This window comes from Canis lupus (genome assembly GCF_048164855.1).
Source record: "Canis lupus baileyi chromosome 5 unlocalized genomic scaffold, mCanLup2.hap1 SUPER_5_unloc_2, whole genome shotgun sequence".
Classification (NCBI taxonomy): Eukaryota; Metazoa; Chordata; class Mammalia; order Carnivora; family Canidae; genus Canis; species Canis lupus.
This window is the reverse complement of record NW_027326409.1, coordinates 467,303-480,879: the sequence shown is the minus strand read 5'-3', so window position 1 is coordinate 480,879 and position 13,577 is coordinate 467,303. Positions and strand designations below refer to the sequence as shown.

Sequence of the window (13,577 nt, the reverse complement as noted above, 5' to 3'; positions counted from 1 at the left end):
TTTGGAAGTTTTCCTTCCTCTTCTGTTTTATGGGACGGTTTGAGAAGAACGCATACTAACTCTTTCTTTAAATGCTTGGTAGAATTGGACTCTGAAGCCATCTGGTCCTGGACTTGTGTTTGTTCCAAGTTTTTGGATGAGTGATTCAATTTCTTGGCTGGTTAGCATTCTGTTCTACTTTCTTCCTGCTTCAGTTTTGGCAATTTATATGTTTCTCGGAACTTATCCATTTCTTCTAGGTTGTCCAATTTGTTGACATATATTTTTCATAATATTCTCTTATAATTGTTTGGATTTCTGCAGTGTTGGTTATTCTCCTCTGTCATGTGTGATTTTATTTGGGTCCTTTCCCTTTTCTTTTTGAGAACTATGGCTAGAGCCTTATCAATTTTATTAAATTTTTCAAAGAACCAGCTACTGTTGATCTGTTCTATTTTTATTTGTGTTTAGTTTCTTTATCATTTATTTCCACTCTAATGTTTTTTTAAAGATTTATTTATTGGGGCGGGGGGGAGGGGCAAAGGAAAAGGGAGAGAGAGAATCCACCAGTAGACTGAGGTTGGAGGCTGAAGCAGGCTTCAATCCCAGGACCCTGAGAACGTGACCTTAGCCAAAATCAAAGAGTTGGTCAGTTAACCAACTCAGCCACCCAGGACCCCCATTTTTCCTCTAATTTTTATTATCTCCATCCTTCTGCTGGCTTTAGGTTTCATTTGTTGTTCTTTTTCTAGCTTCTTTAGGTGTAAGGTTAGTTTGTGTTGAGATTTTTTTTTTTTTTTTTTTTGCTTCTTGAGGTAGGCCTGTATTGCTATATATACTTCCCTCTTAGAATCAGTTTGGCTGCATCTGAAAGGTTTTGGGGGGATCCCTGGGTGGCGCAGCGATTTGGTGCCTGCCTTTGGCCCAGGGCGTGATCCTGGAGACCCGGGATCGAGTCCCGCATCGGGCTCCCGGCATGGAGCCTGCTTCTCCCTCCTCCTCTGTCTCTCTCTCTATCATAAATGAATAAATAAATATTAAAAAAAAACATTAAAAAAAGGTTTTGGACAATTGTGTTTTCATTTTCATTTGTTTCCATGTCTTTTGAAATTTCTTCATTTATTTCCCGGTTGGCCCACACATTGATAGTACGATGTTATTTCACCTCCATGTATTTGTGGTCTTTTCAGACGGTTTTTTGTAGTCCACTTCTAGTTTCATAGTATTGTGGTCAGGAAAGGTGCATGGTAGGACTTCAATCTTTTTGTACTTCCTAAGGCCTGTTTTGTGGCCTAATGTATGATCTAGTCTAGAGAATATTCCAGATCTGTATTCTAATTTCATTTATTGCACTCTTCATCTCAGATTCTTTTTAAACTCTTCTATCTCTGTTGTAAGGGTCTCACTGATGTCTTCCATTCTTTACTCAAGTCCACTGAACATCCTTATGGTCACTGCTTTAAATCCTCCATCAGGCACGTTATTTCTCTCTCTCTCACTTAGATCTCTGGCCCTGTGGCATTATCCTGTTCTTTCATTTGAGATAAATTCCTCTGTCTTCTCATTTTGTCTAGGTCTCTGACAGTTTCTCTGGGTTAGAAAAGCCAGTTATGTCACTTGTTCCTGAAAGTAATGGACCACTGAAAATGGTCCCGTAGTGCCCAGGGCCTGGTGCTTGAGGGAGGGTCTCCAGGGTGTGCGGCATGCACTCTGCTACTGGGTTCTGGCTCCTCTATCCCTCAGGCCAGTCATCTGAGAGATAGGCTCTCAGTATCTGCTGTGGGCAGTGTTTGGTACTTGGCCTGAATCTAGCGGGTTTGAACTAGCTTGCGAAATGAGACCTGTCACAGTCCACTGGAACTGAGACCCTGCAAAACTCTGGTCAGGACACATGGTGTCCGCAGGGGTTTGTACTGGTCTTCTGGGGGAAGGGCTTGCTGTGCTGGAACTGAGGCAAGCATGATTCAAAAGGGCAGTTCCCCTGGAGTGCAAACGGGTGGTGGCTGGTGTAAGCAAGTTAGGCAGCTGGTGTCAGAGTGGCACTGATTCCCACAGGTGGCTCTGTGTTTGTGCTCAGGGCCAGGGGAGGGAAATGTCACCAGCCAGCTGCTTCCGTTCTGTGTGCCTCTCTCCAAGTATAGTGCCCTACACATTCTACCATAGCCAAGCCCAATAACCTTTAAAATTCCAGGCTTTAAGCCCTCCATAGTTGCAAGAACTCAGGAAATTCAGCCACTCTCCTTTTCCAAGCCAGTGGCTACGTGCATTCCCAGGTGTTCTCTCCTGCCCTTCGCTGGGACCACTACTCCCTCCCATCTGCTGCAGATAGGATCTCTTTCTCTTCTAAACTATATCTCTGTACTTCCGACTTTCTTTAAAGTGGCCTCTTCTCTCTCTTTAGTTGTGACCTTTGTTCTGTCAGTATTCAGGTAGATTTCTGGGGTATGTAGGATGAGTTGATAGGTATCTAGTTGTATTAGTGGGATGAGGTGAGTCTAGGCTCCTCCTACCCTGCCACCATCTTCCTTTCTCTAAGACATTTTTTCTAAAGAATCCCTTCAATTACAAATTATTAAAACTAGACAAGAACTCCTCTTTTAAATTTCCCCTCATGTTAGGGGAGAAAAACGACTGGCAAGCAGAGAGACATGTGATTTGAAGTATAACAGCTGAACAACTAGTAAAAGTTTAATAAGCAAAACGGAACCTTTTATCTGAATTCAAGTAACTGCAATTCTAAAAGAAAGGCAGCATTGAGTGCTTTTAAATCAATAATCTTCATTCTCCCTTCATCAGTGATGACATAAGGAGAACGTTATGGAATAATTTCTAATCTTTTCATTAGCGAAACAAATGTATTGTCCTTTGGCACACTTAAATTAAATATAATTTCTCCTTTATCTTACTGCAAGCTTATTTTTCAGGGAAGGTAGTAAGACTATCTCATCTTTATATCGTACTAGAATGCTTCTCCATATCATATAGGTTCACTTTGAAATTTTTTTGTGATTCAAATTGCTCGCCTACTATTTGTCTCTGATAATTTGATTGTTTTTAAAAATATTTAATTTATTTATTCATGAGAGACACACACAGAGAGACAGAGGCAGAGACACAGGCAGCGAGAGAGGTAGACTCCATGAAAGGAGCCTGACGTGGACTCAATCCTGGGTCTCCAGGATCACGCCCTGGGCTGAAGGCAGTGCTAAACCACTGAGGACCCGGGCTTCCCTGATAATTCAATTAAATGCAACAAGATATTTTACAGGTGTATTCTTGACATAATGTAATGAAATGTTTATTCTATTAATTACGTATTGACCTATCAAAGTACAGCTATGCATATCTTTCTATTTCAGTAAAAGAAGATGGATACAGGCAACTCTGTTTTCCAAGAATGTAGGATCTGTGCCAAGAACGGGATCGGCGCCAGTCTTGTATGCACAAGAACCAGGTCAAAAGAGTATCTAATTGTGAACTTTAAGATGATGGATTAGCAAGACTTCCAAACAGGAAGGCTGATAACCCAGAGTTAATCCTTTATATCCTAGATGGTGAAATCTATGGGTGAGTCTATGCATTATAACAAGTTAATAAAACACAACGAAGTACATAGTAGACAGTGGATCCTACAACCAAGACGATGGAAATGGATGCGGGAGGCACTGAGTGAGAAACTACAGGTATTACTGGAGAAGAGAAACGGGACTCTATCTTTTTGAGCCTGGCTTCTCATTGTGTCAGGTAGTCAGCAAGACATAAGCTGGCAAAAGGCTCCTTCAAAAAGTATAAGTCTCTACAGGAGTAAAGTTAGGTTCTACTACATTGACTTATTACATAATTGTAATATAAATGAGTGGTAATTTGCAAGAGGACTAGGAAAGAATTCTCATAAAATTTGATTTGGTAGTGGCCTAAGGATAGACATATAGGTCAATGTATTAGAATTGAGAATCTAAAAATAAACTCTCAAATTATAAGGGGATCCCTGGGTGGCGCAGCGGTCTGGCGCCTGCCTTTGGCCCAGGGCGCGATCCTGGAGACCCGGGATCGAATCCCACGTCGGGCTCCCGGTGCATGGAGCCTGCTTCTCCTCTGCCTGTGTCTCTGCCTCATTCTCTCTCTCTCTGTGACTATCACAAATAAATAAAAAAATTAAAAAAAAAAAACTCTCAAATTATGGTGGATTGATTTTCAACAAGGGTGTCGAGACACTAAAATGGAATAAGAATAGTCTTTTTAACAAATGGTACTGAGACAAATGGATATCCACACACAAAGTAATAAAATTAGACCTCTACCTCACAACATATGTACAAACTTAACATGAAATATTAAGAGCTAGGGATCCCTGGGTGGCACAGTGGTTTGGCGCCTGCCTTTGGCCCAGGGCGCGATCCTGGAGACCCGGGATCGAATCCCACATCGGGCTCCCGGTGCATGAAGCCTGCTTCTCCCTCGGCCTGTGTCTCTGCCTCTCTCTCTCTCTCTCTCTGTGACTATCATAAATAAATAAAAATTGAAAAAAAATATTAAAAAAAAAGAAAAGAAATATTAAGAGCTAAAATTATAAAACTCATAGAAAAAACAGGTGTGTATGTTCGTGATTGCATTTGGCAACAGTTTCTTAAATATGGCATCAAAAGACAGAAACAGATTAAGGATTTCATCAAAATCTAAAAAATAAAAGCTTCTATGCTTCAAATGTAACCATCAAGCAAAAGTGAAAAGGCAAGGTGATGAATAAAATATTTGAAAATCATATCCCTGATAAGGGGTCTGTAGTTAGGATATAGATAGAACTCTTACAATAATGAAAAGACAGTCCAATATAAAAATGGGCAAAATAAATGATTAGTTCTTTAAGCAAGATATAGAAATGAATAATGACCACATATAAAGTGAGATGCTCAACATCACTAGTTCTAAGAAATATGCAAATTAAAACCACAAGACAGATGGAACTCAACAAGTATATTATGCTAAGTGAAATAAGTCAGAGAAAGACAAATACCATATGATTTCACTCCTATGTGGAATTAAGAAAAAAAAAAGCCAACAACAGATGAACATAGGGGAAGGTGGAAAAAAAGGAGAGAAAGAGAGGCAAACCATAAGAGACTCTCAACCATAGAGAATAAACTAAGTGTTGCTGTCGAGGTGGGCAGGGGGGACTAGATGAGTGATGGGTATTAAGGAAGGCACTTGTACTGATGAGCACTGGGTATTTAAGTGAGGAATCACTAAATTCTACTCCTGACACCAAGATTACATGATATGTCAACTAACGAGAATTCAAATAAAAATTTGAAACAAATGAAAATACCCCTACAACGTGTCATTTTACACCCAATAGAATAGCTATAACAAAAACAACAGATAATGACAAACATTGACAAGAATCAGGGAAAATGAGAATCCTCAAACACTGGTGACATAAATGTAAAATGGTGCAGCCAGTTTGGAAAATAGTCTGGCAGTTCCTCAAAAGGTTTAAACCAAAAATGTTAAAGGTCCTTTAACATATGAACTAACAATTCCATTTATAAGTATATACCCAAGAGAAGTGAAATGTTCACGCAAAAGCTTGTACATGCGTATTCACAACAGCATTATTAACAACAGCCAAAAAGTGTAACAGCTCAAACGTCCACCAAATGATAAATACATAAATAAAACGTGGGCTGTCCATATGGTGGGATAGTATTCAGAAATAAAAAAATAATAAAGTTCTGACACATGGCACAAAATAAATCTAAAAACATGCTAAACCAAAGAAGGCAGTCACAAAGGATCAAATATTTGGTGATTCCATTGAGATGACCTGTCCAAAATCAGCAGCAAATCGATAGAGACAGAGACTAGAACGGTGACTACCTATGGCTAAGAAGAATAGGGAGGGGGAAACTAGCATGACGTGCCAGTTAAAGGGCATAGGGTTTATTTTTACGGTGACAAAATGTTCTAAAATGGATTGTGGTAGTCTTTGAATATGCATCTTTTTTTTTAATTTTTTTTTAATTTTTTATTTATTTATGATAGTCACATAGAGAGAGAGAGAGAGAGAGAGAGAGAGGCAGAGACACAAGCAGAGGGAGAAGCAGGCTCCATGCACCGGGAGCCCGACGTGGGATTCAATCCGGGGTTTCCAGGATCGCGCCCTGGGCCAAAGGCAGGCGCCAAACCACTGCGCCACCCAGGGATCCCTGAATATGCATCTTATGTTCATTATATCTCAATAAAGTTATTACCAAAAATATATATCAAGTATGTAAGATTACTAGGAAAATCTGTATTTTACTGCTCAAAGCACAGAGGGATTTATTTCCCAATGATTTTAGAGTCCCAAAACTAATTAAAAATTACCTTCTGTCTTAGCATATTAATCTGAATTTCCATTTCCGTTTGACTGGTTTTTAAATCTCCATAGAAAGGAAGCTCTCCATTTTCATATTTACTTAACATCCTTCTTAACATGTTTATTAAGTGGTTCTTAAGCCTGCAGAAGGTATAGAATGAGTAAGTCAGGTCCTTTAAGAAGAAATATTTAATACTTATTTAAATAGATAATATGTTCTATCACATAAACAAATCTATACTTATGATATCTCATTTGTTCCAATCTCTCATTGTTTGAGAGAATACCAACTAAATTACATTGCTAAGTAAAAAAATATGGAAAAGATTTTTATGACACATATGGCAGTTGAAGGGTTAACAGGGTAACTATATTAAGAGTTCTTGTAAGTTATTATTAATATCTATTTTCAGTATGTGAATATAAAAATTAATCTATTATTAGGTAGTAGAGGCTAGTAATCCACGGTGAGGAAGAAAAGCATCCTCATCTATTAATGTTTTATAAAGACACAAAAATACATTTTGGTACCCACCTACCCCAGTCTAAAAGAAGGAAAGAAAATACAGACAAAAAACATCAAAGGAGATCATTCAAAACAGAAAGAGAAACAGGAAAGAAAAATATTTATAAAGTTTGAATTCAGAGGAAGAAGGAAGAGGCAGAGCTTTAGAAGAAAGGAAATCAGCAGAGAGAGAATGTATGATGATGGCCTATGAGACTGTTTTAAACAAAAATCTAATACCTTGGCTAGTACATTCTTAGGAAAGTGAAGGATGCCAAACAATGCAGAGAAACAAAGTTGAATGACAGAAAAGTTTTGGCGGATCAGAGCAAAACTTAAATACTCAGCAAATAAGCAGAAAGGAAGCCAGGTGGGAGCTTCAGAGACATCGGAAAGACTTTTTTAAAAATCTGAGTAGTGAAGTTGCTCATTTTATTCTTCATGAAGTCAGACATGTATTTTTGTATGAATGACATATTTTATAACTAGAAAACGCAGGAAGAAAATGTAAGCCACTTGAGTCAGAGATGGCAGAGCAAGAGGAGAACATAGTTTTGTCTGATCCCAGAAATTCAGCCAGAGAGCTTTCAAATCATTCTGAACACCTGTGAAATCAACCAGACATCTAAGGAAAGAATTGCAGCATTTCTACAAATAGAAAAGTGACCACTTTTTGCAAGACTTGGTTAACTTTCACCTTCAGAGTTACATTCTATTCTTTCACCGTACTTAATTTTATTTCTATATACATGTAAGTCCTGCTTGTTTTTCCTTTGGGATATATTTCTCTAACAAAAAGACATAGGATATGGTATATTGCTCAGTTCTGTTCAACTGGGTGATAATATCCTTTTTTAAAAATTTATTCATGATAGTCACAGAGAGAGAGAGAGAGAGAAAAGAGAGAGAGAAAAAAGACAGAGAGAGAGAGGCAGAGACATAGGCAGAGGGAGAAGCAGGCTCCATGCACCAGGAGCCCGACGTGGGATTCGATCCCGGGTCTCCAGGATCACGCCCTGGGCCAAAGGCAGGCGCAAAACCACTGCGCCACCCAGGGATCTCTGATAATATCCTTTTTATTTTGACTTTTAATTTCCATTTTTACACTTACATTCTAGACTTTCCTTGTATTTAATTTTATTTTTGTATATATACAAGGTTTCCTCTTAACCATTTGGGGATGCAATTTCCTAACAAAAAGACCAAAATTCACATAGTATCGGTGTACTGCTCTGCTCTCTTGATCTCTCTAATTCTATTATCTCCTTTGTTAACCTTTAAATTGGCTTCGGGTCTCTTCTGATTTGTTTAGCATGTATTTATCTGGGGTCATTCTTGATATTTTTCTATTCTGTTCTCTCACTCATCTCTTCTTCTCTGGACAGAATGACAAGATGGAAAAACTCACCGCCACAAAGAGAACAAGAGGTAGTACTGACTGCCTGGAACCTAATCAGCATGGATAGAAGGAAGAGGCTGGAGCGAGAGTTCAGAATAATGACCATCAAGATAATAGCTGGGCTTAAGAGACACTCAGAGGACACTAGAGAATGCCTTTCTGGAGAAATAAAACAACTGATATCTAATCAAGTTGAGATAAAAAAGGCTAATCTTAGTGAGATGCAATCAAAAATGAAGGTTCTAACTGCTAGGATAAATGAGGCTTCACAGAGAAGTAGTGATATAGAAGACAAAACAATGGAGAATAAAGAAGCTGAGGAAAAACAAGAGAAACAACCACTGGACTATGACAGGAGAATTTGAGAGATGATTCGTACCACACAGCAAAACAATGTTAGAATAATGGGGATCCCAGAAAAAGAGGGGAAGGAGGGGGCAGAAGGCATATTTGAGCAAATTATAGCAGAGATCTTCCCTCATCTGGGGAAAGAAACAGGCACTCAAGTGCCAGGAGGCACAGAGAACCTTCCTCAAAATCAATAAAAAATAGGTCAATATCTCCAAGCAAAGCTTGCAAATTTCAGACCCAAAGAGAAAATCCTGAAAGCAGCTTGGAACACGAGGCCCTGAACTAAGAAGGAGAGAAATATTCAACTGGCAGCGGATCTATCCAAAGAGATAGCAGGCCAGAGAGAGCTGGCATGATATACTCAGGGTGCTCAATGAGAAGAATCTACAGCTAAGAATTTTATCCAGCAAGGCTCTCATTCAAAATACAAGGGGAGATAAAAAGCTTCCAGCACAAACAGAAACTAAAAGAATTTGTGATCCCTAAAACAGCCCTGCAAGGGGAACCTTTAAGAAAACAGAGAGCCCAAAAATAACACAGACCAGAAAGGAACAGACACAGTACACCAAAACACAGACTTGACACGTAATACAATGGCACTACATCCATATCTTTCAATCGTTACTCTGAATGTAAACAAGCCAAATGCCCCAACCAAAACACACAGGGTATCCCAGTGGATTAAAAAAAAAAAAAAAAAGCAAGACCCATCGATATGCTATCTGTAAGAGACTCATTTTTAGACACAAAGAAAACCCCAGATTGAAGGTGAGGGGGTGGAAAACCATTTTATCATATTAAAGGACATTAAAAAAAAACTGAGGTGGCAATCTTGATATCAGACAAGTTGTATTTTAAACCAAAGACTGCATTAAGAGATGAAGAAAGACACTATGCCATAATTAAATGGTCTATCCAAAGAGAAAATTGAACAATTATAAGTTTTAATGCCTCTAAAGTAGGAGCAGCCAACTATATAAACCGATTTTCTGTTAAGATTTCATTTATTTATTTATTTGACACAGAGAGAGAACAGAAGCATGGGCAGCAGGAGAGGGAGAAGCAGACTCCCCACTGAACAGGGAGCCTGATGAGGGCTTCATCCCAGGACCCTGAGAACATGACCTGACCAAAGGCAAGGGCTTAACCGACTGAGCCACCCAGACCCCCTTATGAACCAATTAATATCAAAATTAAAGGAACACATTGATAGTCATACAATAATAGTAGGCACTTTAACACACCACTCACTGTAACGGCCAGATCATCTAAGCAGAAGATCCACAAGGGCACAAGGGCTTTGAATGACACACTGCACAAAATGGACTTCACAGATAACTTCAGAGCATTCCATCCTACAGCAACAGAATACACATTCTTCTCGGGTGCACATGGAACATGTTCCATACTAGATCACGTACTGGGTCATAAATGAGGTCTCAACTGATACCAAAAGATTGGGATCATTCCCTGCATACTTTCAGACCACAATGCTTTGAAACTGAAACTTGATCACAAGAGGAAATTTGGAAAGAATTCAAATACACGGAGGTTAAAGAATCAAGCCAGGGAATAAAAGCACAGTTTTAAAAACCTCATAGAAACAAACAAAAATGGAAACGCAACTGCTCAAAACATCTGGGATGTAGCAAAGGTCATCCTAAGAAGGAAGTATATAGCAATACAAGTCTTTCTCAAGAAATGAGAAAGGTCCTAAGTACACAAGCTAACCTTACACCTAAAGGAGCTGGAAAAGAACAGAAGATTAAAACCTAAAACCAGCAGGAGAAGAGAATTCATAAAGATCAGAGCAGAAATCAATGAAATAGAAACCAAAGGAACAGTAGAACACATCAATGAAATCAGGAGCTGGTTCTTTGACAGAATAAGATCAATAAACCCCTGGACAGACATATCAAAAAGAGAACGGACCCAAAGAAATAAGATCGTGAATGAAAGAAGACAGATCACGACCAGCACCAGAGAAATATAGACAACTATAAGAACACATTCTGAGCAACTATATGCCAACAAAGTAAGCAATCTGGAAGAAATGGATCCCTTCCTATCAAAACTGAAACAGGAAGACACAGGAAACCTGAACAGACCCATAACCAGCAAGGAAATGGGAGCAGTCATCAAATATCTGCCAACAACCAAGAGTCCAGGACCAGGAGGCTTCCCAGGAGAATTCTACCACACATTCCAGGAAGAATTAATCTATTCTTCGGAGCTGTTTATAAAAATTAGTAATGGAAGGGAAACCTTCCAGTGTTCTCTGTGAGGCCAACATTACTCTGATCGCAAAACCAGAGCAAGACCCCACCCAAAAGGAGAATTACACTCCAATATCCCTGATGAACACGGATGCCAAAATTCTCAACAAGACACTGGCTGGGAGGATTCAACAGTACATTAAAGGATGATTCACCATGTCCAAGTGGGTTTTATGCCTGGGCTGCAAGGGTGATTCGACATCTGCAGATGAATCAATGTGATACACTACAGAAATAAAAGAAAGGATAAGAACCATAGGATCCTCTCAAGAGATGCAGAAAAAGCAGTTGACAAAGTGCAGCACCCTTTCCGGATCAATACTCTTCACAGTGCAGGGAGGAGGGGAGCATATCTCAATATCATAAAAGCCATCTACAAAAAGCCCACACCCGATGCTATTCTTAATGGGGAAAAACTGAGAGCTTTGCCGCTAAGGTCAGGAACACAACAGGGAGGTCCACTCTCTGGACAACCAGTGTTGTTCGACATAGCCTCAGCATTTAGACAACAAAAAGAAATAAAAAGGCGTCTGAATCAGAAAAGAACTCAAACTCTCACTTTTCTCAGAGGACATGATATCCTATGTGGAAAACCCAAAAGACTCTACGCCAACATTGTTAGGACCCTTTCCTGAATTCAGCAAAGCAGCAGGATAGGAAATCCATGCACAGAAATCAGTTGCATTTCTATACACTAACAATGAGATGGAAGAAAGAGAAACTGAGGAGTCAATTCCATTTACCATTGCACTAAACACCATAAGATACCTTGGAATAAACCCACCCAAAGAGACAAGGATCTGTACTCTGAAGAAGACAGGACATTCTGGAAAGAAATTGAGAAATCATAAAGAACTGAAATCATTCCATGTTCATGGATTGGAAGAACAAATATTGTTAAAATGTCTATGCAAGCTCGAGCAATCTCTACATTCAATGCAATCTCTATCAAAATACTACCAACTTTTTTTTTAAGATTTTTTATTTATTTATTCATTAGACACACACACAGAGAGAGAGAGAGAGAGAGAGAGAGAGAGAGAGAGGCAGAGACACAGGTAGAGGGAGAAGCAGGCTCCATGCAGGGAGCCCAACGTGGCACTCGATCCTGGGTCTCCAGGATCACACCCTGGATTGAAGGCAGAGCTATACCGCTGAGCCACCTGGGCTGCCCCCAACTTCTTTGCATACAGCTGGAGTAAATAATACTAAAATTTCTTTGGAACCTTAGAAGACCCCGAATAGCCAAAGGTATGTTGAAAAACGTAGCCAAAGCTGGTGGCATTAGAAGCCAGCCTTTAAGCTCCATTGCAAAGCTGTGATCAACAGGACAGTATGGTCCTGGCACAAAAGCGGACATGTCAATCAATGGCCCAGAAGAGTAAATCCAGAAGTGGACCCTCAACTCTATGGTCCACTCCTCTTCAACAATACTGGAAAGAAAATCCAATGGAGACAAAGCAGTCTCTTCAACAAATGGTGTGGGAAAATCAGACCACCACATGTAGAAGAATAAAACTAGACCATTTTCTTACACCATACACAAAAATAGAGTCAAAATGGATGAAACACCCAAATGTAAGATAGGAATCCATTAAAATCCTAGAGGAGAACACAGCCAGCAACCTCTGTGACCTTGGCTGCAGCAACTTCTTGCTAGACATGTCACCAGACGCCAAAATGACCTACTGAGACTTCATCAAGATAAAAAGCTTTTACGCAGCAAGGAAACAGTTGACAAAACCAAAAGACAACTGACAGAATGGCAGAAGGTGTTTGCAAATGCCTTATCAGATAAAAGGCTGGTATGCAAAGTCTATAAAGAGCTAATCAAAGTCAACACCCAAAGAAAGATAACCCAATGAAGAAATGGGAAGAAATGAAAGGACATGTCTCCAAAGAAGACATACATATGGCCAACAGACACATGAAAACATGCTCAACATCAGTTGGCACCAGAGAAATACAAATCAAAACCATGGTAAGTTTCCCCCTCACACCTTTCATAATGGCCAAAATTAGCAAGTCTGGAAATGACAGATGTTGGCAGGAATGCAGAGAAAGGGGGATCCTCTTACGATGTTGGTGGGAATGCAACCTGGTGCAGCCACTCTGGAAATCAGTACCAGAGGTTCCTCAAAGAGTTGAAAAAGGAGCTACCTATGTAAAACCCAGCAATTGCACTAGAAGGTATGAATCCCAAAGATCACTTTGGTCAGGATCCAAAGGGGCACCTGCACCCATATGTTTATACCAGTAAATATCCACAATAGCCAAACTAGGAGATCCGATGTTCTTTGAAAGAGGTATGTATAAAGAAGGTGTGATATAAATAAATAATCATATTTATTTATTTATTGGACAGAGAGAGAGAGAGAGAGGGAGGGAGAGAGAGAACAGAATATTACTCAGCCAATAAATAATGAAATCTTGGGACCCCTGGGTGGCTCAGTGGCTGAGAGTAGGCCTTTGGCTCCGGGCATAGGGGAAGGGAAGGAAAAGTAAAACAAGATGAAATCAGAAAGAGACACAAACCATAAGTCACTCAATACTAGAAAACAAACTGTGGGTTGCTGGAGGGGAAGGGATTGGGGGCGATGGGGTAACTGCCTGATGGGGATTAAGGAGGGCACGTGATGGCATGAGCACTGGGTGTTACATAAGACTGATGAATCACTGAACTCTACCTCTGAAACTAATATTACACTA

At 39.7% G+C, this 13,577-nt stretch overlaps 1 protein-coding gene across 7 annotated transcripts in view; it reads right to left on the bottom strand.

Annotated features, from left to right (window-relative positions):
• The window catches only part of LOC140629402 (ankyrin repeat domain-containing protein 26-like), a 147,091-nt gene that overhangs the window by 24,694 nt on the left and 108,820 nt on the right, over positions 1–13,577 (bottom strand). For 5 of the 7 annotated variants that reach the window (XM_072818849.1, XM_072818846.1, XM_072818845.1 and 2 more), the window contains one exon: positions 6,346–6,478. The exons of the other annotated variants lie outside the window; for them this stretch is intronic. In XM_072818849.1, the coding sequence (XP_072674950.1) occupies positions 6,346–6,478 (133 nt within the window). Of the gene's footprint in view, positions 1–6,345; positions 6,479–13,577 lie in introns of those variants that run through there. 7 annotated transcript variants of the gene reach the window in all.